At 43.3% G+C, this 26,445-nt stretch overlaps 1 protein-coding gene across 1 annotated transcript in view; it reads right to left on the bottom strand.

The window, feature by feature from the left end:
• The window catches only part of PARM1 (prostate androgen-regulated mucin-like protein 1), a 135,863-nt gene extending 110,311 nt beyond the window's left edge, over positions 1–25,552 (bottom strand). Inside the window, exons 1-2 of the mRNA XM_052641782.1 lie at positions 25,522–25,552; positions 24,978–25,409 (exon numbers count right to left, since the gene is read on the bottom strand). Coding sequence (XP_052497742.1) covers positions 24,978–25,409; positions 25,522–25,552 — 463 coding nt within the window. The remainder of the gene's footprint in view (positions 1–24,977; positions 25,410–25,521) is intronic.
• Between the last annotated feature and the right edge of the window lie 893 nt (positions 25,553–26,445).

Below are 26,445 nucleotides of genomic sequence, written 5' to 3'. Positions count from 1 at the left end.
GGGGTCGCAAGAGTCAGACACAACTTAATGACTAAACCACCACCACCAAAACAGCCCTAATTATGTACATCCATGTCTTCTGATTAGTAACTAGGATATTAATTGGAAGAACTTGGACATTTATTGGGCTTCCCTGGTGGCTCAGATTGTAAGGAATCTGCCTGGAATATGGTGACTGGGATTTGATCCCTGCTTCGGGAAGATCCCCTGGAGAAGAGAATGGCTACCCACTTCAGTATTCTTGGGGATCTTTAGGGAGTGGATCTTACCCTCTCTGCACAGAGGAAAGGTGTCATGTCTCTGAGCAGTGAGCTTCACCACAAAAAAGCAGAATCTATTTTCATCTCCTGCAACCTTTTGCTCTTTCTCTTCTCTTCCTGACTCTACCCCAGTCACAGTGCTGCAAATAATACCGTATTAAACATGGCAGAAAAGAAGGGAAACAGTGCCCTCAAGATCCACCACATACCTCTCAAATAGTACACAGGCATGCATGCGTGCATGTATAGTCGCTAAGACACGTCTGACTCTTTGCAACACCATGGACTGTAGCCTGCTAGGCTCCTCTAGCCATGGGACTGCCCAGGCAAGAATACTGGAGTGGGTTGCCATTTCCTTCTCCAGGGGATCTTCCTGACACAGGGATAGAACCTGTCCGTGTCCCCTGAATCTCCTGCATTGGCAGGTAGAGTCTTTATCGCCTGACTTATCAGGGAAGCAAATATTACACATGCCCTATGAGCCAAATCAGAATGTTCCTGAAGCATCTAGCGTCCTCTCACAGCCAGCAGACTGGCTGAGTAAGTTCTGAGTAAGCAGAACTCTGATTGCTAAGAACAATCCATTTTGTGTAGGCTCTAAGAAGAGTTGTTAAAAATCTCATTAAAGTAGACCTTTGGTTTTCAATGAGCCTGTTAAGTTTAGAAATATGTGAAGGCATTTCCTCCCTCCTTCCTTTCTTCCCTTCATTAAAAAACATTTTTTTCTTTTATTCTGCTTGTCACTGCCTGTGGGGTACTACTGTTATTTAGTAGTCAGGGCTGAGGGAGGCTGTCCCCATAGTATATCCCCCTTCAAATGCACAGAGCAATCTGGTTGAAAAATGGCTGATTCAAATAGTCTCAACCTACCTCCTACCATCTAGGGTAATAAATAAATAAGGAGGTAAACAAGTAACTAAAAAATACAAGGTGATAGCAGTTGCTATCTTGAATAAAAGTGTGTGCCTAGTTGCTCAGTTGTGTCCGACCGTTTGCAACTCTTTGAACTGTAGCCCACCACGCTCCTCTATCCCTGGGACTCTCCCTGCAAGAATACTGGAGTGGGTTGCCATGCCTTCCTCCAGGGGATCTTCCTGACCCAGGGATTGAAACTGCATTTCCTGTGTCTCCTGAATTGCACATGGATTACTCTACCTGCTGAGCCATCGGGGAAGTCAGACTTGTATTAATAATTGATAAAGTTTTAACTGCTTCTTTTATCAGTGGAGGAGGGTCTTTCATGAACATGGCTTAGATGTGAAAATACTTTAGTTGGAATGGATTAAATTGTGTCCCTGCAAAAAGATATGTTAAATCCCTAACTAGGGGTTATCTAGTACCTATGAATGTGACATTAGTTGGAAATCTGGTCTTGGCAGATGTACTTGAGTTAAGATGGGGCATAATGAATTAGGGTGGGCCCTAATCCAATCAAGACTGGATGACTAACGTCTTTAAGAGAAGGGAATCTGAACCCAGATTCACTTAGAGGGAAAAAGGTCACAGATCAGAGTTAATACTTTCAGAAGCCAATGAAAACCTGAAATGGGCAGAAAGCCATTTCAAGGGGTTACCAGAAACTGGCAGAAGCAAGTAAGGATCCTCCCCTCGAGGCTTTGAAGGAAGCATGACCTGCTGAAACCTTGATGGCAAACTTCTAGTTTCCAAAACAGTGAGAGAAGCAATTTCTGTTGTTTTAAGCCATCCAAGTTTGCGGTAATTTGTTATGGCAACCCTAAGACAATAGCTAATCTATATTTGTCCCAAGCGTGGTAGGTTGGCAGGCCTCCCAAGTAGCTCAATGGTAAAAGAATCTGCCTGCCAATGCAGGAGACACTGGTTTGATCCCTGGGTTGGGAAGATCCCCTGGAGAAGGAAATGGCAACCCACTCCAGTATTCCCACCTGGCAAATCCCATGGGTAAAAGAGCCTGGTGGAATACAGTCTAGGAGGTCACAAACAGTTGGACATGACTGAGTGATGAAGCATGCATGCACATGTGGTAGGCTGGCAAAGTTCAAGGAAGCAAGGCATTTGCAGTAGATTAGGGGGAATGACAATACACAGCCTTGACGTACTCCTTTTCCTATTCGGAACCAGTCTGTTGTTCCATGTCCAGTTCTAACTGTTGCTTCCTGACCTGCAAACAGATTTCAGAAGAGTCAGGTCAAGTGGTCTGGTATTCCCATCTCTTTCAGAATTTTCCACAGTTTATTTTGATCCACACAGTCAAAGGCTTTGCCATAGTCAATAAAGAATAAATAGATGTTTTCCTGGAACTCTCTTGCTTTTTCCATGATCCAGGAGGTGTTGGCAATTTGATCTCTGGTTCCTCTGCCTTTTCTAAAACCAACTTGAACATCTGGAAGTTCACAGTTCACATATTGCTGAAACCTGACTTGGAGAATTTTGAGCATTACTTTGCTAGCATGTGAGATGAGGGAAACTGTGTGGTAGTTCGAACACTCTTTGGCATTGCCTTTCTTTGGGACTGGAATGAAAACTGACCTTTTCCAATCCTGTGGCCAGTGCTGAGTTTTCCAAATTTGCTGGCATATTGAGTGCAGCATTTTCACAGCATCATCTTTTAGGATTTGAAATAACTGGAATTCCATCACCTTCACTAGCTTTATTTGTAGTGATGCTTCCTACTTGACTTCACATTCCAGGATGTCTGGCTCTAGGTGAGTGATCACACCATTGTGGTTATCTGGGTCATGAAGATCTTCTTTGTACAGTTCTTCTGTGTATTCTTGCCACCTTTTTAAAATATCTTCTACTTCTGTTAGGTTCATACCATTTCTGTCCTTTATCGTGCCCATCTTTGCATGAAATGTTACCTTGGTATCTCTAATTTTTTTTTGAAGAGATCTCTAGTCTTTCCCATTCTGTTGTTTTCCCCTATTTCTTTGCACTGATCACCGAGGAAGGCTTTCTTATCTCTCCTTGCTATTCTTTGGAACTCTGCATTCAAATGGGTGTATCTTTCCTTTTCTCCTTTGCTTTTCACTTCTTTTCAGGCTTCCCTGGTAGCTCAGAGGTTAAAGCATCTGCCTGCAATGTGGGAGACCTGGGTTCGATCCCTGGGTTGGGAAGATTCCCCTGGAGAAGGAAATGGCAACCCACTCCAGTATTCTTGCCTGGAGAATTCCATGGACAGAGGAGCCTGGTGGGCTACAGCCCACAGGGTTGCGAAGAGTCGGACATGACTGAGTGACTTCACTTTCACTTTCTCTTCTTTTCATGGCTATTTGTAAGGCCTCCTCAGACAGCCATTTTGCTGTTTTGTATTTCTTTTTCTTGGGGATGATCTTAATACCTGTCTCTTGTACAATGTCACGAACCTCTGTCTATAGTTCATCAGGCACTCTGTCTATCAGATCTAGTCCGTTAAATCTACTTCTCACTTCCACTGTATAATTGTAAGGGATTTGATTTAGGTCATGCCTGAATGGTCTAGCAGTTTTCCCTACTTTCTTCAATTTAAGTCTGAATTTGGCAATAAGGAGTTCATGATCTGAGCCATAGTCAGCTCCCAGTCTTGTTTTTGCTGACTGTATAGAGTGTCTCCCCATCTTTGGCTGCAAAGAATATAATCAATCTGATTTTGGTGTTGGATGTCCAGTGATGTCCATGTGTAGAGTCTTCTCTTGTGTTGTTGGAAGAGGGTGTTTGTTATGACCAGTGCATTCTCTTGGCAAAACTCTATTAGCCTTTGCCCTGTTTCTTTCTGTATTCCAAGGCCAAATTTGCCTGTTACTTCAGGTGTTTCTTGACTTCCTACTTTTGCATTCCAGTCCCTTATAATGAAAAGGACATCTTTTTGGGGTGTTAGTTCTAAAAGGTCTTGTAGGTCTTCATATAACCATTCACCTTCAGCTTCTTCAGCATTACTGCTTGGGGCATAGACTTAGATTACTGTGATATTGAATGGTTTGCCTTGGAAACGAACAGAGATCATTCTGTCGTTTTTGAGATTGCATCCAAGTACTGCATTTCAGACTCTTTTGTTGACTATGATGGCTACTCCATTTCTTCTAAGAGATTCTTGCCCACAGTAGTATATATAATGGTCATCTGAATTAAATTCACCCATTCCAGTACATTTTAGTTCACTGATTCCTAAAATGTCGACATTCACTCTTGCCATCTCCAGTTTGACCACTTCTAATGCCTTGATTCGTGGAGCTAACATTCCAGGTTCCTATGCAATATTGCTCTTTACAGCATCGGAACTTGCTTCTATCACCAGTCACGTCCACAGCTGGGTGCTGTTTTTGCTTTGGCTCTGTCTCTTCATTCTTTCTGGAGTTATTTCTTCACCAATCTCCAGTAGCATATTGGGCACGTACTGACCTGGGAAGTTCATCTTTCAGTGTCCTATGTTTTTGCCTTGTCATACTGTTCATGGGGTTCTCAAGGCAAGAATACTGAAGTGGTTTGCCATTGCCTTCTCCAGTGGACCACATTCTGTCAGAACTCTCCACCATGACCCGCCCGTCTTGGGTGGCCCCACATGGAGCCACCTGGGATAGATGAAGCACAGGCTGGAATCAAGATTTCTGGGAGAAATATCAATAACCTCAGATATGCAGATGACACCACCGTTATGCAGAAAGTGGAGAAGAACTAACGAGTCTCTTGTTGAAAGTGAAAGGGGAGAGTGAAAATGTTGTCTTAAAGTTCAACATTCAGAAAACTAAGATCATGGCATCTGGTCCCATCATTTCATGGCAAATAGATGGGGAAACAGTGGCAGACTTTATTTTTGGGGGGCTCCAAAATCACTGCAGATGGTGACTGCAGCCATGAAATTAAAATACACTTGCTCCTTGGAAGAAAAGCTATGACCAACATCAACAACATATTAAAAAGCAGAGACTTTGTTAACAAAGGTCTGTCTAGTCAAAGCTATGGTTTTTCCAGTAGTCATGTATGGATATGAGAGTTGGACCATAAAGAAAGCTGAGTGCCAAAGAATTGATGCTTTTGAACTGTGTTGTTGGAGAAGACTCTTGAGAGTCCCTTGGACAGCAAGGAGATCCAAGCAGTCCATCCTAAGGGAAACCAGTCCTGAATATTCATTGGAAGGACTAATGCTGAAGCTAAAACTCCAATACTATGGCCACCTGATGTGAAGAACTGACTCATTTGAAAAGACCCTGATGCTGGGAAAGATTGAAGATGGGAGGAGAAGGGACAACAGATGATGAGATGGTTGGATGGCATCACCTACTTGACGGACATGAGCCTGAGTAAGCTCTGCGGGTTGATGATGGACAGGGAAGCCTGGCATGCTGCAGTCCGTTGGGTCTCAAAGAGTCAGACATGACTGAGTGTCTGAACTGAACTGAGGGGGAATAAGGTTTGGGGACAGACATTCACTTAACTAGCAACCTCCACCGGGTAACGGAGAGCCAGGAAAAGGTTTTCCTTTCTATCCAGGAGAGCACACTTCCGCTTAAATTCCTCTACCTTGTGGACTATTTAAAGACAAACTTCACTGCATTCACTCAGCCAGAATGAAAACTTACTTCATAAAGATGTGCAGCGTGGTTGCACAAAGATAGCAAGCCTGGCTGGAAGTCGGTTCTAATTCCTTCCAGAGTTCCTGTGCTGACATGTAATGACATGAAGTAGGCTAACTGGATCCCCTCTCCTTTCTGTGCTTCCTCTGGGGCCTTTTGGTGTTCAGCACATTCACAATGACTTGAACTATACAACTCCTTATATGGGTGGTGGCTCAGATTTTCTCCACTATCACAGGTAGCTGTCCTCGGGGCACTTCCTCAAGCTCTGTTCTTATCTATACACTAGGGTGTGGCAATATGGTGATCTTCTATTTCTATCATGCTGTCTCAAGTTATTAGCTGGAATACTTGTAAGAAGACAGTTATTGTATCATCTAATGTTTGGTCACCCAGTGAACACCTAATTGAAATGAGTAAGCTCGAGTGATCAATCAATCAAGAAAATTATTTAATCTATTATTTTTCAAAACGATGTGTTTGTTTATTACAGTTCAGTTCAGTCACTCAGTCATGTTTGACTCTTTGCGACCCCATGAATCGCAGCACGCCAGGCCTCCCTGTCCATCACCAACTCCCGGAGTTCACTCAGACTCACATCTATCGAGTCAGTGATGCCATCCAGCCATCTCATCCTCTGTCGTCCCCTTCTCCTCCTGCCCCCAACCCCTCCCAGTATCAGAGTATTTTCCAATGAGTCAACTCTTCTCATGAGGTGGCCAAAGTACTGGAGCTTCAGCTTTAGCATCATTCCTTCCAAAGAAATCCCAGGGTTGATCTCCTTCGGAATGGACTGGTTGGATCTCCTTGCAGTCCAAGCGACTCTCAAGAGTCTTCTCCAACACCACAGTTCAAAAGCATCAATTCTTTGGCGCTCAGCCTTCTTCACAGTCCAACTCTCACATCCATACATGACCAATGGAAAAACCATAGCCTTGACTAGATGGACCTTAGTCGGCAAAGTAATGTCTCTGCTTTTGAATATACTATCTAGGTTGGTCATAACTTTTCTTCCAAGGAGTAAGCGTCTTTTAATTTCATGGCTGCAGTCACCAACTGCAGTGATTTTGGAGCCCCAAAAAATAAAGTTTGATACTGTTTCCACTGTTTCTTCATCTATTTCCCATGGAGTGATGGGACCGGATGCCATGATCTTCGTTTTCTGAATGTTGAGCTTTAAGCCAACTTTTTCACTCTCCTCTTTCACTTTCATCAAGAGGCTTCTTAGTTCCTCTTCACTTTCTGCCATAATGGTGGTGTCATCTGCATATCTGAGGTTATTGATATTTCTCCCGGCAATCTTGATTCCAGCTTGTGTTTCTTCCAGTCCAGCGTTTCTCATGATGTACTCTGCATAGAAGTTAAATAAGCAGGGTGACAATATACAGCCTTGACGTACTCCTTTTCCTATTTGGAACAGTCTGTTGTTCCATGTCCAGTTCTAACTGTTGCTTCCTGACCTGCATACAAATTTCTCAAGAGGCAAGTTAGGTGGTCTGATATTCCCATCTCTTTCAGAATTTTCCACAGTTTATTGTGATCTACACAGTCAAAGGCTTTGGCATAGTCAATAAAGCAGAAATAGATGTTTTTCTGGAACTCTCTTGTTTTTTCAGTGATCCCAGCGGATGTTGGCAATTTGATCTCTGGTTCCTCTGCCTTTTCTAAAACCAGCTTGAACATCAGGAAGTTCATGGTTCACGTACTGCTGAAGCCTGGCTTGGAGAATTTTGAGCATGACTTTACTAGCATGTGAGATGAGTGCAATTGTGCGGTAGTTTGAGCATTCTTTTGTATTGCCTTTCTTTGGAATTGGAATGAAAACTTATCTTTTCCAGTCCTGTGGCCACTGCTGAGTTTTCCAAATTGGCTGGCATATTGAGTGCAGCACTTTCACAGCATCATCTTTCAGGATTTGAAACAGCTCAACTGGAATTCCATCACCTCCACTAGCTTTGTTCGTAGTGATGCTTTCTAAGGCCCACTTGACTTCACTTTCCAAGATGTCTGGCTCTAGATTAGTGATCACATCATCATGATTATCTGGGTCGTTAAGATCTTTTTTGTACAGTTCTTCTGTGTATTCTTGCCACCTCTTCTTAATATCTTCTGCTTCTGTTAGGTCCAGACCATTTCTGTCCTTTATTGAGCCCATCTTTGCATGAAATGTTCCCTTGGTATCTCTAATTTTCTTGAAGAGATCTCTGGTCTTTCCCATTCTGTTCTTTTCCTCTATTTCTTTGCCTTGATCACTGAAGAAGGCTTTCTTATCTCTTCTTGCTATTCTTTGGAACTCTGCATTCAGATGCTTACATCTTTCCTTTTCTCTTTTGCTTTTCACCTCTCTTTTCACAGCTATTTGTAAGTCCTCCCCAGACAGCCATTTTGCTTTTTTGCATTTCTTTTCCATGGGGATGGTCTTGATCCCTGTCTCTTGTACAATGTCATGAACCTCATTCATCAGGCACTCTATCTATCAGATCTAGGCCCTTAAATCTATTTCTCACTTCCACTGTATAATCATAAGCATCTTCCAATGGAGACCAGTGAAGTCTTCCGCAGTCATTGTTTCGTTTTAGGTACCATTGCTGCTAAGTTACTTTAGTCGTGTCCGACTCTGTGCGACCCCAGAGACGGCAGCCACCAGGCTCCCCCGTCCCTGGGATTCTCCAGGCAAGAACACTGGAGTGGGTTGCCATTGCCTTCTCCAATGCATGAAATTGAAAAGTGAAAGTGAAGTTGCTCAGCTTTGTCTGACTCTTCGAGACCCCCTGGACTGCAGCCTACCAGGCTTCTCCATCCATGGGATTTTCAAGGCAAGAGTACTGGAGTGGGGTGCCATTGCCTTTTCCGATTATGAACTCATAGAACTTCTCTGGTGGGTAAAGAATCTGCCTGTTAATGCAGGAGATCCCCTGGAGAAGGAAATGGCAACCTACTCCGGTATTCTTGCCTGGAGAATTCCATGAACAGAGGAGCCCAGATGGCTACAGTCCACGGGGTCACAAAGAGTTGGACGCAATTTAGCAACTAAACCATAACAACAATGAACTCATAAGCTTAAAGAAGGTGATCAATTATCCTTACTGATGCTCAGACTGTTCTATCTCTGGCCAGTAGAGCCTCATTACATGGTTCTGAGTCCTTTGGACAGGAGGCTGGTAGTCTTTGAGAGCGTCCTTGCTATGTGGTATAACAAGATCATCCAGGCTCATCTTATATATTTCCTAACCCGTATCTCGTCAAGATCTGTCTAGTCAAAGCTATGTTTTTTCCAGTAGTCATGTATGGATGTGAGAGAAGGACCATAAAGAAAGCTGAGTGCCAAAGAATTGATGCTTTTGAACTGTGGTGTTGGAGAAGACTCTTGGGAGTCCCTTGGATTGCAAGGAGATCCAACCAGTCCATCCTAAAGGAAATCAGTCTTGAATATTCATTGGAAGGACTGATGCTGAAGCTGAAACTCTAATACTTTGGCCACCTGATGAGAACTGACTCACTGGAAAGGACCCTGATGCTGGGAAAGATTGAAGTCAGGAGGAGAAGGGGATGACAAAGGATGACATGGTTGGATGGCATCACCTACTCGATGGACATGAGTTTGAGCAAGCTCCGGGAGTTGGTGATGGAGAGGGAGACTTGCTGTGCTGCAGTCCCTGGTATTGCAAAGAGTCAGACATGACTGAGTGACTGAACTGAACCCAGACCTGGAATTAGCCATTTCTCCAGGAGGCTTCATTCCTCGTATTGGAAATGGGATGTAGGAATGATAGTCTGGCACCTGGATGACTGAGGCACATCTGGGCCTGCTTCTCCTTTTTCAGAGGGGAGTAGCCAGTTGGGCCTGGGCTGAAAGAGTTTCATGAGAGAGGCAAGAGATTGTGAGAAGAGAAAGGGTGACCGGTGATTACTGAGGAGTTACTGTAATAGTCTAGGGTGAGATGATAGATTTTTAGCCAAGGCTGTTGCTGTGGGGATGGTGAAGAGGATCAGAGTTGGGAGAGATTCTAGAGACTAAATTTACACAAGAGGATTTATCAAGTTCAAGGCAGGAGAGGCCAAGAAGGGTAAAAGACAGCAGTGGTGGGTTCAAAGTCTAATTCTGTCACTTACAGACTGAGGGATGTGCATCTCATTACTCAACTTTTAAGACTCAGGAAACTGAATTGCAAAATGAGAACAGACTTCCTGTCTCTTGGGGTGATTGAGAGGATTAGATGAAGTTGTGGATGAAATGAACATAGTTAAACGTGAAAAATCTAGACCTGTTGGGAAGAGGGGAAATTCACATGGGGTTGGCTCAGATCACACAAAAGCCCAGTCTCCTCCCAGTCCCCTTTCCCAATTAACACTTGCATTGGTCTCCGGTAACTCCATGGAGTATTAATAATGGTTCCCTCAGCATTTACCTAAACCACATTTTATTATTTTATTGAAAAGATGATATAATAAGTTTAATGTTGCCAAAAGAACAATAGATCACATATTGTTCTGAGGGCTGTTTTTTCTTATTTGACATCAAAGTTGACAAATTTCATTTTAGAAAAATTTAGAGTGATGTTTTAATTTAAAATTGCTTCCATAAGCGACCAATGCTGAAGATATTAAAAACTAAGAAAGCAGCTTAAACACAAACAGTTAGCTCAGAGCCTTTTAAAATACTTTCCAAGATGGTTGTCCTGATCAATGATTTATGCAGTACTCTGGCGTTAGAAAATACAGCATTACTTTAAGTCAGTTCCTTCCCAGAACCTCCCCTGCCCATTAAGTCAGTGATATCTTGCAAACCTTTTTGAAGTTATTGCTTTTCTAAGATGTTATTTTTGAGGACTTCACTGGAGTGATATTTGAATCAACATTTTGAGGATAGAAGTAACCATCTAGTAGTTATTGTAGTCACATTAAGTACTGATAAGAAGAGAATAAAATATTGATAATATCTTTACTTTTCAAATTGTGAAGACAAAACAACCCATTAAAATAAATTTCAGGCAAAACAAAAGAGTGTATAAAAAATAAAAAGTGCAACTGACCCAAAATTCATTTGCCAGAAATAACCACTGTATCCTTCTAAACTCTTTCCTCCACAGGCATACGCATGACATTTTAAATATTTTATCACAAAATTCATTTTATTCCTTAGCCTGCTCTTTCAATATATTGTAAAATATAAAGTTGCTAATAGTAATTCAATATATTGCCACCATTTCTACCTGTCAGGACATAAATGAGTCACTTCACTGTTCTAAACAGCTGCTGAATATCGCCCAGTTGAATAAACATGGAACTCTTTATTGTGATCTGACTGATACTTCATAGTGACATTTCTTCATCGCTCTGAATTGATTCATATTTTTTAAAGCTCTTAACCAAAACAAACAAATAAGGCCGAATCAGGTCTGGACAGAGGTTAAATACATTCTTGTCAATTTCTGTGTATGTTTACAGTTTCCATAATAAAAAATAAAAAATCAGTGCTTGAGTGCAGTTTTGAAAAACTGTTATAGAACAAGCGACAACTGTAACTTACCGATATTGCATTTTTTAAAAGAAAAACTTGACTGTAAATTCCTGAATTTCAACAACTACATCTCCCCTAGTTCTGATAATATTCCAATCTGAAACCCTATTCTCAGTGATGCAGTAATTTTCAGTGTTTCAGCAGCCACCTTTGGCTTTGAGATTTCTGGGTGTCATATGCCTGTTCCTTTTTCTTCCAGTGAAAACTTAGGCCTTATTTTTTATTTCAGTCAGGGAATATGGTACCTCCCATGGAGGAAAGGTGGGGCAACATGGTCCCCTGTCCTCCCGGGTCATACCCACAACCCTAGACACAGTACCCAGTGGGTTCTGCAGCACAAAGCCTGGGCTCCCCTCCTTGTCCTTCCTCTGTTCACAGTCCATGCTGCTCTCAAGATGGTGGAGCATCTTCCCACCTAAGAAATGAACCAGAGACCTCACTGAACAAGCAAGGAGTATGTTTTTCATATAAAGGATCATCTTTTCCCTTCTTTGGTTTGTTTATAAGGCACCCTTCAACTTGATACAATCTTTTTTCTTTTAAAACAGATATTTTTATGTTTATTATTATTTTTTACCCTGAAGTTTTTTACTTTATATTATTTTTTATTGGAGTATGGGCTTCCCTCATAGCTCAGTCAGTAAAGAATCTGCCTGCAATGCAGGAGACCTGGGGTTCAATTCCTGGGTCAGGAAGATCCCCTGGAGAAGGAAATGTCAACCCATTCCAGTATTCTTGCCTGGAGAATCCCATGGACAGAGGAGCCCAGCAGGCTACAGTCCATGGTGTTGCAAGAGTCGGACATGATTGAATGACTAAACAACCTCCATTTTTTATTAGAGTATAGTTGTTTTACAACATTGTGTTGATTTCTGCAGCACGATGAATTAAATCAGTTATATAACTAATTATATAACTGTATATATTATATATATGTGTGTATATATATATATATATAGGACCTCCTTTTCACCCCCTCCCCCCCCATCTCACCCCACCAAGAACACTGAGCAGAGTTCCCTGTGCTATACACCAAGATCCCACTAGTTATCCAGGATATAATCTTAAATTTTACTATTATCCCTTAGGCTTCAAGATCAGTATCTTGTTCTTTTCCAAGATCATGCTCTTTTTGGCAGCTGCGAAATGAGTAGGTGTTTTTATTTCAGCCAGAAAGTACTATGGGTCTTTGCCGGTGGATGCAGCTGGGGGATGTGCCAGCCGGGGTGGCGCTAGCCACGTCAAGGGGTGTCAGTCCTGCAGGGTGAAGACCATGTGCTCGTGAGATGCCACTCTGATTTTAGTCAGGGTTTCACATCACTTATACCTATTGCTTATGCTTCAAACACAATTCATAGTTCAGAATCACGGATGAAGCGAGAATGCAGAGTCGGTAAAGAAAACTCCCATTCTGTTACACTTCAGCTTATTTGTGACTAATTACACCCTCAGCATTCAGCATTTGAATTGACTTAAGTTTCTTGGACACCACTGGGAAATTGCCAGTAATGCTTCCCTTAGGCTCAAATCATTTTCATCATCAGGCTCTTTTTAGCTATTCAGAAAATTTTCAAAGATGTTCAAATAGTGAAAGTATCTTTATCTTCTCTAGCTTAGCTCAAAGGTGACATTTCCTTAATTGGCCAGAGACTAAGAAGTTTCAACTATCTTCAAATGATATCCATGGCAAAAAAAAAAAAACAGTCTTGCCTTTAAAAAAAAAAGTGTTTTGTATATGCATAGCTTTAAAAAAGCTGATTTTCAAGTTCAGCTTCTGTAACCCTCAATGAAAATGAATAGATTGACTCATTTTTTTTAAGCTATTTGGAAACAATAGACACGAGCACTTGATAGTAATTCAGTCTGCCCATGTTTCCTTTTGAGGGGATAGAAGGTAAAATTTAAGTCTTCATTTTGCCCACCCTCAAAAATATATTTGAATCATTCAGTTCTACAAATATATTCTGAGTATCCCCTTAGTGCCACACAGCACTGGGGATACCACAGCACTGGGGATACCCACAGCACCGGGGATATCACAGTAAAAGACAAAAATCCCAGGGGGGTAAGGGACTAGGGATGAAAGGAGAGAGACGTTAAGGAAAAGGCAGAGGTGTGGGGAATATGATGTCCGCAGGTGGAACAGACTACTCAGCTCGTTGTTCTGTGATGACCTAGAGAATTTGGGATGGAGGGATGTCCAAGAGGGAGGGAATATGTGTATACATATAGCTGATTCATTTCACTAGACAGCAGAAACTATCACAACATTGTAAAGCAATTATTCTCCAATTAAAAAATTGTTGATCAGGATCAAGTCTCACTGAGAAGGTGACATTTGAGCAAAGGTTTTAGGGAGGTGAAGAAATTAACCATGTGGATATCTGGAGAATATCCACTTGGATATTCCAGAGACAGGAACCAGCCATGGTATGTGATAAGGAAACCAGTGTGACAGGTGCCAGGGGACCAGAGGAGAGGTAGAAATCTGAGTCCAAGGATGAACAGGGAGCAGCTCAGGAAGATCTGGATGGCAGCTCTAAGGACGTGGGCTGGAATTTTACTCTGTTGCAACAGGAAGCTGTGGCAGAGCTGTGAACAGAGCAATGGTATCATTTGATACATTTCCTCTGGATTGACCACTGCTCTGCAGAAACCAGACCTTGTGGGGTAAAGGGTTAAAGTTGCAAGGCCTGAGAGGAGGCCCCTGCAGAATTCCAAGAGAAAGAGTATGGGGGAATCACACCACAGACACTAATGAAGGTGTCAGAGAGAGTCGGACTTCTGTATGAACATTAAAGGTAGGGTGAACAGAAGCCTTTGAAGCACTGGATGAGGGGTGTTGAGAGAAAAAGAGACTCAAAGATGATTCATTATAAGAAGATGTAGTACATATATACAATGGAGTATAACAGCTGTTAAAAATGATAAAATAATGATATTTGCAGCAACATAGATGGACGTAGAGATTGTCATACTGAATGAAGTAAATCAGAAAGAGAAGGAGAAATACTTGTGACATCCCTTATAGGTGGAATCTAAAAAGAAATGATATAAATCAACTTACTTACAAAATAGAAAGAAACTCACAGACTTAGAAGATGAACTTATGGTTGCTGAGGGAGATGGATGGGGGAAGGGATAGTTTGGGATGGACATGTACACACTGCCAGATTTAAAATGGATAACTAACAAGGACCTACTACATAGGACATGGACCTCTGCTCAATTTTATGTGGCAGCCTGGATGGGAGGGGAGTTTGGGGGAGAATGGATATAGGTATATGTATGGCTGAGTCCCTTAGCTGTTCACCTGAAACCATCACAACATTGTTAATCGGCTATACTCCAATACAAAATAAAAAGTTTAAAAGGAAAAAAAAAGATGACTCAAGATTTTCAACACGAGCAATTCAAAAGGTGGGGTTGCCACTAACTGGGGTGAGGAAGGCCTCCACTGGGGCCTGTGTAAGGAGAAAAGTCCAAGAGTACACGTAACGGAGTCCAGGCTTGCTCAGCTCACTGCAGGATAGGCCAATAAATCTGAGATGGGGTGTTGAGGCAAGGAAGACAACTTTATTTGGAAAGCTGGTTGGCGGAGAAGATGGCAGATCAGGGCCTCAAAGTAACCATCTTGTTGGGGCCTGGATGCCAGGTTCTTTTATGGATCAGAGATGAGGGGAGGTGAGGAAACAAAGTAAGAAGACCATTTAATTCATGCAAATATCTTCTAGAATGACAAGCCTCAGCAGGGGCATATGTTAGTTTCACTTCCTTACAGCCCTTAACAGGTGGACAGGATCAGGCTATCTCCCTATGAGCCAAACAATGGCACCCTAGCCCAAGGGTCAAGCAGAGGTGGGTGGGTAGCACTCCTGAGGCAGGCCACTATGTATGCCTATAACAACAAAAATGGCGAAGTAAGAATTAAAGTCACAGAAGCAGGTCCAGTATGGATTCAAAATTAACCCTTATGGCTGCATTCAGATTTCAAGATTTTGACGTGATGGATTTGAGATGACTGTGAAACAGTCAACTATTGACCAAGTCAAAATTCATCATCTTCAAAGAATGTAAGTTCTCTGAGGGTAGTCTTCCATCTCTTCTGTTCATTGCTGTATCTCCAAAGCCTTAGACAGACGTGTAGGTTCTCTATTAAAAATTAATTTAACAAATATTTGCTAGGCACTCATTCCATGTCTTGCTCTGTTCTCCAAGCTTGGGAGGATAGCAGAGACAAAACAGCTAAAATTCCCATGCACCTTACATTCTAGGAGTGAGAGGCAGATAAACAAATGAAATAAAAGAAATCTTCTATCTGTTGATGTACCTGTTTAATAAACCTTCGCTGGATGTTTACCTACATGGCGCTCAATGTTTATGATAATAAACATATTATCATGACTCTACCAGGAGGAAATCAAGACCCTGGAGCTGGCATCCCACCAGCTTGTCTTCCTCCAAAGCTCCTTTCACCATATCATGCTGCCTCTCAGAGGAAGTAACACAAATCCTATCCTTACCAGGTAAATACCAGGGCTGTGTTTCTCTTCATATAAGCATTGAAAGAAAAATCTGCTCAAAAATAGGACTCTTTGGGACATGCAGTCCAGGAGGACTGCCTGGAAGTGGGCAAGCCCCAGACACTCAGCTCCACTCAGTCCTCCTTCATGGAACAAAACCATGCAGCTGAATTTCTCTTGAAATCTCAGGGCATTTAAGGACTATCACAATGATTCCTCTGAAAGGCTCAATTTGCAACCTTTCACAAAACTAGAAAGGTGGACTAAAAGGCACTTGATATGCATATAAATTTTGAGGGAAAATTGTTTATCCCCCTTGCCTAAAAGTGAAACTGGATTAATTTTCCATTCCCAGCAGCAGCATCAAGGAGATGCTTTGGACTTCAGCAGCCCCAATAATTTCAGTGCTCACTTCTCAGCCTCACTTCGCCATCTGACATTCTCGGCCATCTGACAGTCTCACCATGTCGTGCAGCAGACCACGCCCAGCCTCTTCCACGTGTTCTCCACAGAAATTCTAAAACAGCCATGGCCTCTGCCCTCTGTCCATTTCTTATCCACTTTCCATATATACAGTCATCTGACATCACACTTCCTCTGCATCTCCTGGGAGATAAACCATATTGCTTCCCTGGCGGCTCAGTGGTAAAGAATCCACCTGCCAATGCAGGAGATGTGGGTACGATCCCTGGGTTGGGCAGATCCCCTGGAGAAGGAAATGGCAACCCATTCCATATTTTTGCCTGGGAAATCTGATGGACAGAGGAGCCTGGTGGGCTACAGTTTATGGGTTCACAAAAGAGTCAGACATGACTTACTATCTAAACAACAACCAACTTTAAATGATTATTTATCCTCAAAAATTTGTAATTCTTTCTCCTACTCAGAACTGTCTGTGCAGTTCTTCAGAAAGTTCAGTTCTAGAGATTTCTCTTCTGGATTGCCATCTCTGACAACACTGCAATTTTTAAGATAAAACATGCTGGGTTCCCATCAGTTGGGTGATGGCCATATTCAGCTTGATGTTACCCCTCATCCAGCTGATCCAACAACAGAGAGAATTTCCATGACCAGTAGTATGTGATCCACCAATAACCTACTTTTCCCAAACCAAGAAAGAGGTGTTCAGACCACCAGATTCCTTAGCACCTTCTGATGGACAAATGGGCTTCGAGACACCCTCATGTTGTAATTCTGAGATGGACTGAGTCCTCTCCTAATGTGGCACATTACTGTAACTCAAGAGAATGACTGGGATCTTAAACATTTCCCTAAAAAAATCGAGGGCAGGATGAGATGATTGATGGTATCACTGACTCAGTGGACAGAAGTTTGAGCAAACTCAGGGAGACAGTGAAGGACAGGGAAGCCTGGCGTGCCGCAGCCCACGGGGTTGCAGAGAGTCGGATATGACTGAGCCGCTGAGCAAGAAACAACAAAACACATGCAGCTTTTTGCATGGTGAATAAAGAGGGCATCTTTTTAGTCTCACAATAATTTTTATTGTTCTTTCTAAAGACTCCAAATTACAGTCCAAATTACAAAGCAAGAATCATGCAATATAGAGGGTTTAATGGTGAAATAACTGTTCAGTGCCAGTATAATGGTATCTGTCTGCTGTCTATCTGTAGGATCACAAAAGCTTTTCCAATGGAAAATGAAAAGGTTTCGTAAAGGGCAGACAGCACCGGTAACAACTCATCCTGGATACAAGAGTGGTGAACCCTCTCAGTAATGAGGTTATGCGTCTATACTACACAAATCTGGCAAGAATATCCTAATTTTAAAGGTAATGTATATTTTAATGTGTTCTAATCAGCAGGAAGCCTGAACGGTAGCTTTAAGTTCACAACCATGACCAAAAAAATGAAAAATCAAATAAACAAAATCCCCTCTCTCCCAATTCTTTTCATGTGCAACACCTGCCCTAAAATCTCTGTCCTTATTTCCTCCTTGATAGAAAAGAAAATCAAGTGTCAGAATTTGGACTGCAAGTGTAAGATATTATCAAAGTTGTATTCTATCATCCATCTTATTTTGTATTGAATAGACATATTTTCTAAATATCACACCTGGTAACTTTCCACAATTTTTTGGCCTTAGGTATAAAGGTACAAATTTCCGGCACAGCCTAGTTGCTTCAAGGATTTTTTTCCTCCCCAATCTGCCTTGAAATTCTGTCTAATGTGCTGCTTTAGGCTTCATAGAGCCACAGCTTTCAAGTGATACGTATAGACCTTTCCTGTAGGAATTATGCAAACCTTATGTAATATTTGTGAGATGTGTTAAAATCCTGGCACAGAAGAGAACTTTGAAATCCAAAGCTGTTCTATAACTTTCTTTTTTAATCAGCTGCCAGCTGGATTCTGCAAAGCTACTAGTTCCAGTTCCTATGCAAGAACACTGCTACCATTTTAAACAATATACTTTTTTTTTTCTGTTGTTGAAGGAAAGGTCACAAGGGGGGGTAAAGTAATGTAGCCTCGGGGAGGCTAAAGAAATCCCACCACTTGTTCAGAAACCCACCACAGCGCACAGTGAATGGATATGCAATCCAATTCAAAACGCTCCACTGCAGAGCTCCCTTTGAATCCTAACCTTGTAAGTTGTTTGCAGAGACAGAGCTGCTTTGAAATCTCGGTGTCTTCTTCCCATGAACAGATTGTGATGAATGAATGAAATGGTGTAGGGCAGCTAAAGCTGGGTGAGGCACAGTTCAAAATAAAGCCAGTTCTATGTCAAACACATTGCTCTGATGAACCACATATGGAAGGCCAAAGGTAGCGCCGCTACACAAAATACAGGGTGCCTCGTTACATCGGAATTCAAGACAAACAAGGAAGAATTAGTTAGCTTAAGTGTGTCCCAAGCACTAAGTGGGATAGACTCAGAATTCATATTTACTTAAATTCAAATTGGACTGGACAACCTGTACTTTTCATTGCTAAACCTGGCAATACTTACCCAAGGAAAATTAAAATAGTTTATTTTCAATCAATATTATACTATCTTGCACCAATGAAAAACACAGATGGAAACAATTATCTAATCATTTATTTTGCTTTAATGGTTTCTATTACCTTATAAATGGCAAAAATCTCAACAATATTAGAACAGGTAAAAGAAATGAGCTAAGCTGCTGTAAAGGATCATGAAGACTATTTAAAGATCCACACATCAGAAAATCTGATGTCACATCAATCCCCATCACTGAAATAATTTAAGCTGTGACTACGAAATGTAATGCCATGAGCTACGTACACAAATGAGTCTTATTTTATAGTAACCCTTTGTGTGTGCTAAGTCCCTTCAGTCATGTCCAACTCTGTGCAACCCTAAAGACTGTAGCCTGTCAGGCTCCTCTGTCCATGGGATTCACCCTACTTGTACATTAACTGGATGATAACCTATTAATCTTGTACTTCCAAGTAAAAGTGGTTAATAGGTTAGAGCTCCCCTGGTGGCTCAGACGGTAAAGAATCTGCCTGCAATGCAGGAGACCCAGGTTCAATCTGTGGGCTGGGAAGATCCCCTGGAAAAGGAAATGGCAACGCACTCCAATATTCTTGCCTGGGAGAATCCCATGGACAGAGGAGCTTGGCGGGCTACAGTTCAAGGGGTCACAAAGAGTCAGACACAACTGAGCAACTAACACTCCAAGTAAAAAGCAATCATTGCATAATGCAGGTACCCACTGTTGGCCTACCTTTTTTCATGACCACTGATACATCCTAAATGAAGAATTAATTTTTTCTAGGCAACTATTTTATTCAATATATTGCTAGCAAAGCAAATACAGTCAGATTTCCATATCCATGGGGTCCGCATTTATGAAGTCAACCAACCTCAGACTGAAAATATTGGGAAAAAAATTCCAGAAAGTTCCAAAAGACAAAACTTGAACTTGCTGCATGCCTGAAACAATTGGCATAGCATTTCCATTTCATTGGGTATTTTAAGCAACCTTGCTATTGTTGTTGTTCAGTTGCTAAGTCTTGTCTGACTTTTTGCAACCCCATGGACTGCAGCATGCCAGACTTCCCTGTTCTTCACCATCTCCCGGAGTTTGCTCAAACTCATGTCCATTGAGTTGATGATGCCATCCAACCATCTCATTCTCTGTCAACCCCTTTTCCTCCTGCCCTCAATCCTTCCCAGCTCCAGGGTCTTTTCCAATGAGTCAGCTCTTCACATCAGGTGGCCAAAGTATTGGCGCTTCAGCTTCAGTCTTTCCAATGAATATTCAGAGTTGATTTCCTTTAGGATTGACTGATTTGATCTCCTTACAGTCCAAGGGATTCTCAAGAGTCTTCTCCAACACCACAGTTGATTTAAAGTATTCAAAAGGACGTGTGTAGGTTATATGCAAATACTATATACATTTTATATAAGAAACTTGAGCATCTGAGGATTTTTTATGGTGAGGGCAGGCTGTGGATACTGAGGGATGACTCTAATTGTTTCCTAAACTAACATATACAATCTCAGTAACAGATATTTCAAAAAGGGAGAAAACTATTGTAAATGCTATAGCAAGATTCCTTTCATTTGGGTGTTAAAAAACAGCCAATCCCTTTTGAAACTATGTTTAACATCCCTCTTCATTGTTTCCAGTGAATGCTGTACCCCCTACCCCTGCCCCCCACAAAATTATTGTTTAAGAAAATCTGCTCAAGCAGTGTAAACATTTGCCCAATATTTTTCTTAGGAAAATATAAGCACTACTAAATTAGGCCCAAATGATCAGGTTAAATTAGAGATCTGGCCATTACTGATGATTTTGGATTCTGGAGAGAGCCATGCTGGGTCATTCATACACCACGAAATGCCTTTTCCCAAGTTGTTTGATTTCAATTATCCAAAATTTGTGGATCTGGGCACCTGACTTTTTTTTTTTAATTTTATTTGTTCATTTATTTATTTTTGGCTATGCTGAGTCTTTGTTGTTGCACAGGCTTTTCTCTAGGTGTGGTGAGCGGAGTCCACTCTTCATTGCAGTGTAGTGATTCTCATTGGAGCTTCTCACTGTAGTGGCTTCTCTTGTTGTGGGGCATGGACTCTATGGTGTGGGCTTCAGTAGCTATGCATGACCTTAGAGCGGTTCCCAGGTTCTTAGAACACAGAGTCAATAGTCGTGGTGTGACATGTGGGATGTTTAAGGCCCAGGAATCAAACCCATGTCTCCTGTATTGGCAGGCAAATTCTTTACCCCTGAGCCACCAGGGAAGCCTTATTTGACCTTAAGGTTTAGCCGAGTTGGACTCTTGAAACAGATCAGTTTGCAAAAGACTTTGTGGAAGAAATAAAGTCTTCGGTGACACTTCTGTTTGTTACTGAGTGTTTTTTGGACTGTTGTGCTAAATTTGAGCTGGCACATTATTAACCTTTTCAAATTAGGCATTTAGTAGGCTCAGCTGAATCTTTTCTTAATTTGCACATGAAGATTTGCCAGAACAGCTGGCACTGTGCTGGAATATTAGTTGAGATCTTCAATTTACACAGGCCAAGCAGAAACACATACACTTCAGAGAGGATGACCTAACTGGTGCTGAACACAGTCACCTTTATAAATCAGAATAATAGCAATAACAACTGCTAATACTTACTGAGTGCTTACTATGTCCCAGGCATTATGGGTATGAACAGTCATTTACCACTTTCAACAACCTAATGAGGTTTTAGTCCCTCAATTTTGTAGATAAGAAAAGTCAAGAATGGTTAGATTAGGTTCCTAGATTATACAATTTAGTGGCAATAATTTTGCTTTGTACAAGGCAATCTAACTGCAGAATTTGAGTGCTCACCACTTTGCAATACTGTGTCAACAAATGTATCCCATAGTAATAGAAAACTTTTACCTTCTCAGGTAGGTTTCCCAGTGAAGGATGTGTGCCTTTGTGATGCAGACTTCAGGGGAATAGGAGGTAACCAGGCTAAAGAGATGCATGCCACCCTTCACCTCCACTCTCAACCAACCATAGGCAACCCAGCTGTTGCCTTAAACGTGTGTGCATTTTTTGGGTTTATTTTTAACACGTTTATGGTAAGATTTATGATACTCCTTTAATATGCTTATGATAAGGCCCTTCCATATATTGGGATCTATAGTGAGAACACAGCCATAAATGTGGAGGGTGGGGTCTTCCAGGAAGGACATTTGAGATGTTAGTTACCTGAAGAACGATGTTACAGGCGCAAAACACAAATAGGCTCTCAAGCTGGGTGGCAGACTGGAATCTAGCCCTGCTGGTCTTGATCACCAATCTTGGGTAATGGGGCAGAATGCTGCATTCTCCCCGGGGTGGGGTGGGGAGATCAGGGGCATACAGGGCAGAACCCACATCAGAAGACACGGAGTCAAGGGTTTTTGTGTCTTTCTTATCTATGCTTGTTTCGCCTTTGAACTACTTGAATGTTTGGAAAAGGACTTTGGAAAGTTCCAGTAAATCTCAGATGTCTCAGTGAGGGAATTTTTAAACATATTGTGCCATAGAGCACTGGAGGGTGGCAACAATGGTGGTGGGAATGACAGAATTGAATCCAGTGGAGAAACAGAGAGGGATAAAGATGGAGACTTCCTGTGGCCCTTCATTCTCCCTTCCCTCTTGGTTCTGATGCCAAACCTCGGAGGTTCTGGCTTGTAATTTAGAGGTAGTGTTTCTGTATGCCTGAGTACTGGCCTTAGAGGTGTTTGGGAATGGTTTGTAAAATAGCCACACTCGTTTTCTACCACAATCACCTCTGGAAGAACTGAAGACAGCCCAAGATTTCTCTCTCTTCCTTCTTTTTAAAATACAACTAAGTGTAGAGGTCTACTTTTGCTGTGTTGTTGACAATGCAGATATTTACAACTGTCCATTATACAGGTTGGAAGAAATGCTAAGTATTTATAATGAGCAGATTTATTAGGCTAAAAAAAAAAAGTTCCCTGCTATGCCCCATTCCTGACTCAAGAAGTATCATTGAGAGTTTTACAGAAAATTTCCTGAAGCCACTAAAGTTGGAGGGATTAAAAAAGAAACAAAAGAAAAGAAAAAGCAACTGCCTGGTGAAACTAGCTAGACCTTTGCCAAGGGAGCCAGAATGATCCACTGAAACATGCATGCCACTTTCATCTTAAGAACCCTAGTCCCTCTCTCCTTTACCAACTTTTTCTAGAAAAGTTGTATTTTAGTTTCTGAAAGCACCCTACTTGGGGATGTAGAGAAGCTCATAAGGTATTTATACATATTTTTATATGATTTTCCTGATAACTTACTGTAGGTAGATCTAACACACTGATCCCTAAAGAGACTTCTTCCCCGGCACAAACTCAGAGGAAAGGATGAAGCTTCCGCAGGCTCTGTTTGGGAGATGGACCCAGCAACATAACTATGTCTTCCGGGGGGTCAGGGGAGCCCTGGAGGTCGGAGGCTGTGATTTTCTGGACGTTGACCTCAATACAGGTGCTTTAGGATGAGAATGAGGCTACTCAGTTAGTCCCTGAGCTACCAGCCTCCTCACTCTGTCCAGGAACAAGGGCAAGATTTCAGCTGGAAAAAACAGCAAAGCTAACCTCTAAAACTGGCCAAGGAGGGAGAAAAAATCGTGAGCTCTTTGCGCGGGGGCCGGGGCTGGGGGGCGGGGGGGTTGGTCCACAATACACTGCCTAATCCCAGCGTTGCCAACTGCTAGAGTTGTTTAAAAAAAAAAAAAAGGAGGAAATTAAAAAGACAAGCCACTAAATAAAATTAGCCAACAAACCTACCTACCAGCTCTACTGGCTAACTGACGGTTTTCTGAGCCCCGAGCCTCATGAAAAGATTTCTAGCGTGGAGAATGGAAGGCACCTTCCCTGTCATTTCATAAACGTTTCTTGGCAATGCCGGGACCCTCGCTGTCACACTTGCCGGGATCCGTGCGCTCCCAGCCTGGCCAAGGCTGAGGACGCTCCGAACCGTGCAGACACCAGAGAAAAGACAGCTTTCCGAGGCGCTCAGCAAGTAGAGGAAGAAGACTCTCTCTAGCCTCAAGTTGGGAAACTTTTCCTCAAAACTGCATTATCCTTTGTTGAGCTGCCAGGAAATCCTTAGTTTCTTTTTATGGGATTGTGATGAGCTGTGTTCATGATTACAGGAACCCGAGCAATTCAGGACGAAAAATATATATACACGTTCTACAAGCGTGAGTCAAATGATTTGTGCATGGACGTGGCTTTGGGACATTCTTATCTTTAAACACGCCGGCGTCCGCGCACTCGGCGGCTTTTTCCGCCTATGCCTGTCCCTTGTCGGCCTGCATTTTCTAGAAAAACTGGGTACCCCAACCTCTGACTCAAAGCGCCTTTCTGTATCTCCCCACCAAGCCAAGCTCAATCCTCGGGCTCCTCTCTCCCCAGTCCTCTGCTTAGAGGCCGCTGCCGTCCGTAGTCCAGAGAAATACGCGCGTGGGGAAGCCGAGCCGGCCGGAGGGGCAGGGGTGGAACCAGGAGAATGCTAGTGTTTGCCAAGTTAACAGTTTCAGCCAGGGGCACGGATTCTGGGGAGCCCAGGGGCCACAAGGTAGAAGTGGTAACTCCCCAGCGGTGATCGGAAGCTCGAGCCGGGTGGGAGCGGGGCTGTTAGTGCCGCACCATCCTCAAGCGTAAATAGGAAAGGACGCGGAGACAGAGCCCACCAAAACTCGGGGAACGCAAACCAGCCCGGCCGGGTGCGCAGCCAAGACTTCACGCTTTCCCAGATGCTATTCCCCCCCTGCTTCTCTTTCTCATCCCTCTCTGGGTGCAACCGCGTCAGGAAGTCTGATGCCCAGCTCTGACACGGTGTGCTCGGAGACCCGAGAAACCCCAGCGTCGCCAAGCCTGGCTTCAGACGCGTCGGGCAGCCACCTGTTTCACAAAGCCCGGAGTTTGTTGCGGGGGCGAGCTGCGGCGGGAAGAACCCTGTCAATCCCTCTCTCCGCATCGGCACAGAATCTCCAAAAGCGCGCAGCACCCCAAAACCAAGTGCGCTTATACCTTTGCGCAACCCGAGAGGCTCGCACCACTCCTGCCAACCGCGCGCGGCGACTTACTCCCCGATCCCCCGGCTTCAGCTCCCAACCCAGCGCTGGCCTCGGGTCCCATACCGCGCCCGACCCCTCCGCCAGGGACAGCGCCCCAAAATACCTGCCGTGAAGATGCAGAGAGCGAAGAGGGTCTTGCAGACCATGGTACCTTGGTACTCGTGCCGAGCCCGGCGCGGACGGCGGGAGAGTTTGCCGGAACTGACCGAGCGCCCCCGAGCGCGGGCAGCTTCTCCTCGGCCCGCTGGCTGCGGCGGGAGCCGGGCGGCCCGGGCGGCGGCAGGGGAAGCGAGGCGAGCGCCGCGCGGCTCTGTCAGCGGCTCGTCCTCCGGCGCCCGGCGCGCTTCTGCTCCATCCCAGCCGCCGGAGCCCGGGGCCGCCTCCGCCGCCGCGACAGCCGCCGCCAAACCCCTCCCACCCGGGCCCCGCGGCGATGACAAGGCCACCCCTGGCCTTTCCTCTCCCGGCGCTCGAGTCCCGAGAGTCCCGGCCCAGGGCGGCCTCTGCTGGACAGTCAGGGCGCGAGACCCGAGTACTGACCCGGTTCAGCAAATGTTTGGGGCCGTTAGCACTGTGCTGGGAACTAAGGGAATGCAAAGAAGTGAGAGCAGATCTCTGTTCTCAGGAATTTATCTCAGGTTTCTTACATGAGTTACAACCTTGGTGACCGTATGCCATCTTAGGTGTCACCTCGAAGGGCCAAGACCCCACCGTTCTAAGCACATACACTTTTTTCCAAATATGAGAGCCTTTTTCTTTTTTTCATTTCCCCAAATATTCTGTGTGTACATTTAAACCCTCACACCCATTCAGCCCCACTGCATTTCCTGGTGCCTGAGCCAAAATGTCTGCTATCCTATTCAGCTTCCCACTGTTAACAGAAGAAATAGTACTAATGTCAGATAATGTCAGTGATCGTGGGATAACTATGAGCGAGGAACCCTTCTAGGTCTATCATGGTGCCTTCTAACGGCCCTATGACATAAGAATTATTACTCCATTTTACAGATGAGAAAGCTAAGTCGCAGAGACGGTACGTAATGTGCCCAGGGACACAGAACTGGTAAGGACTGCATTCCACAAGTCACGAGTTTGTGTCCCAGGGCATAATAGCAAAGGTTGTCATTTCCTGAGAAATGCTGTGTGTTGGACAACTGTGCTGTACATGTATTAACCAAGTCAAGTTTTCAGAACAATCCTTTTAAGTGACACTGTTATATCTTCATTTTCAGGGGAGAAAAGGAAAGTACTGAGAGGTTTAAGTACTTGCTTGTGTTCGTACAACTAGATAATGGTAGAGATAAGATGCCTGCCTAGGGATCCCAGGTCACCCTGGTACTCTCTTTTCAAAGCCCAGAGTTTCTGTTGTGTTCACACAGGTCAACACTGACCTTTCACTTATCCTCCCACCACCTTAGACCTGCTTATTTCTACATTTCTATAAGACCAGATGCCAGATCACCTCCCAATATCTATGTTATTATGAGCCTGGTGGTCCCCTAGGCTGGCTTCTTGAAAGGCTCAGTGGTAAAGAATCTGCCTGCAATGCAGGAGATGCAGGTTTGATCCCT

Source organism: Budorcas taxicolor, chromosome 6, assembly GCF_023091745.1.
Source record: "Budorcas taxicolor isolate Tak-1 chromosome 6, Takin1.1, whole genome shotgun sequence".
NCBI lineage: Eukaryota > Metazoa > Chordata > Mammalia > Artiodactyla > Bovidae > Budorcas > Budorcas taxicolor.
This window is presented reverse-complemented; position numbering and strand designations above follow the sequence as displayed.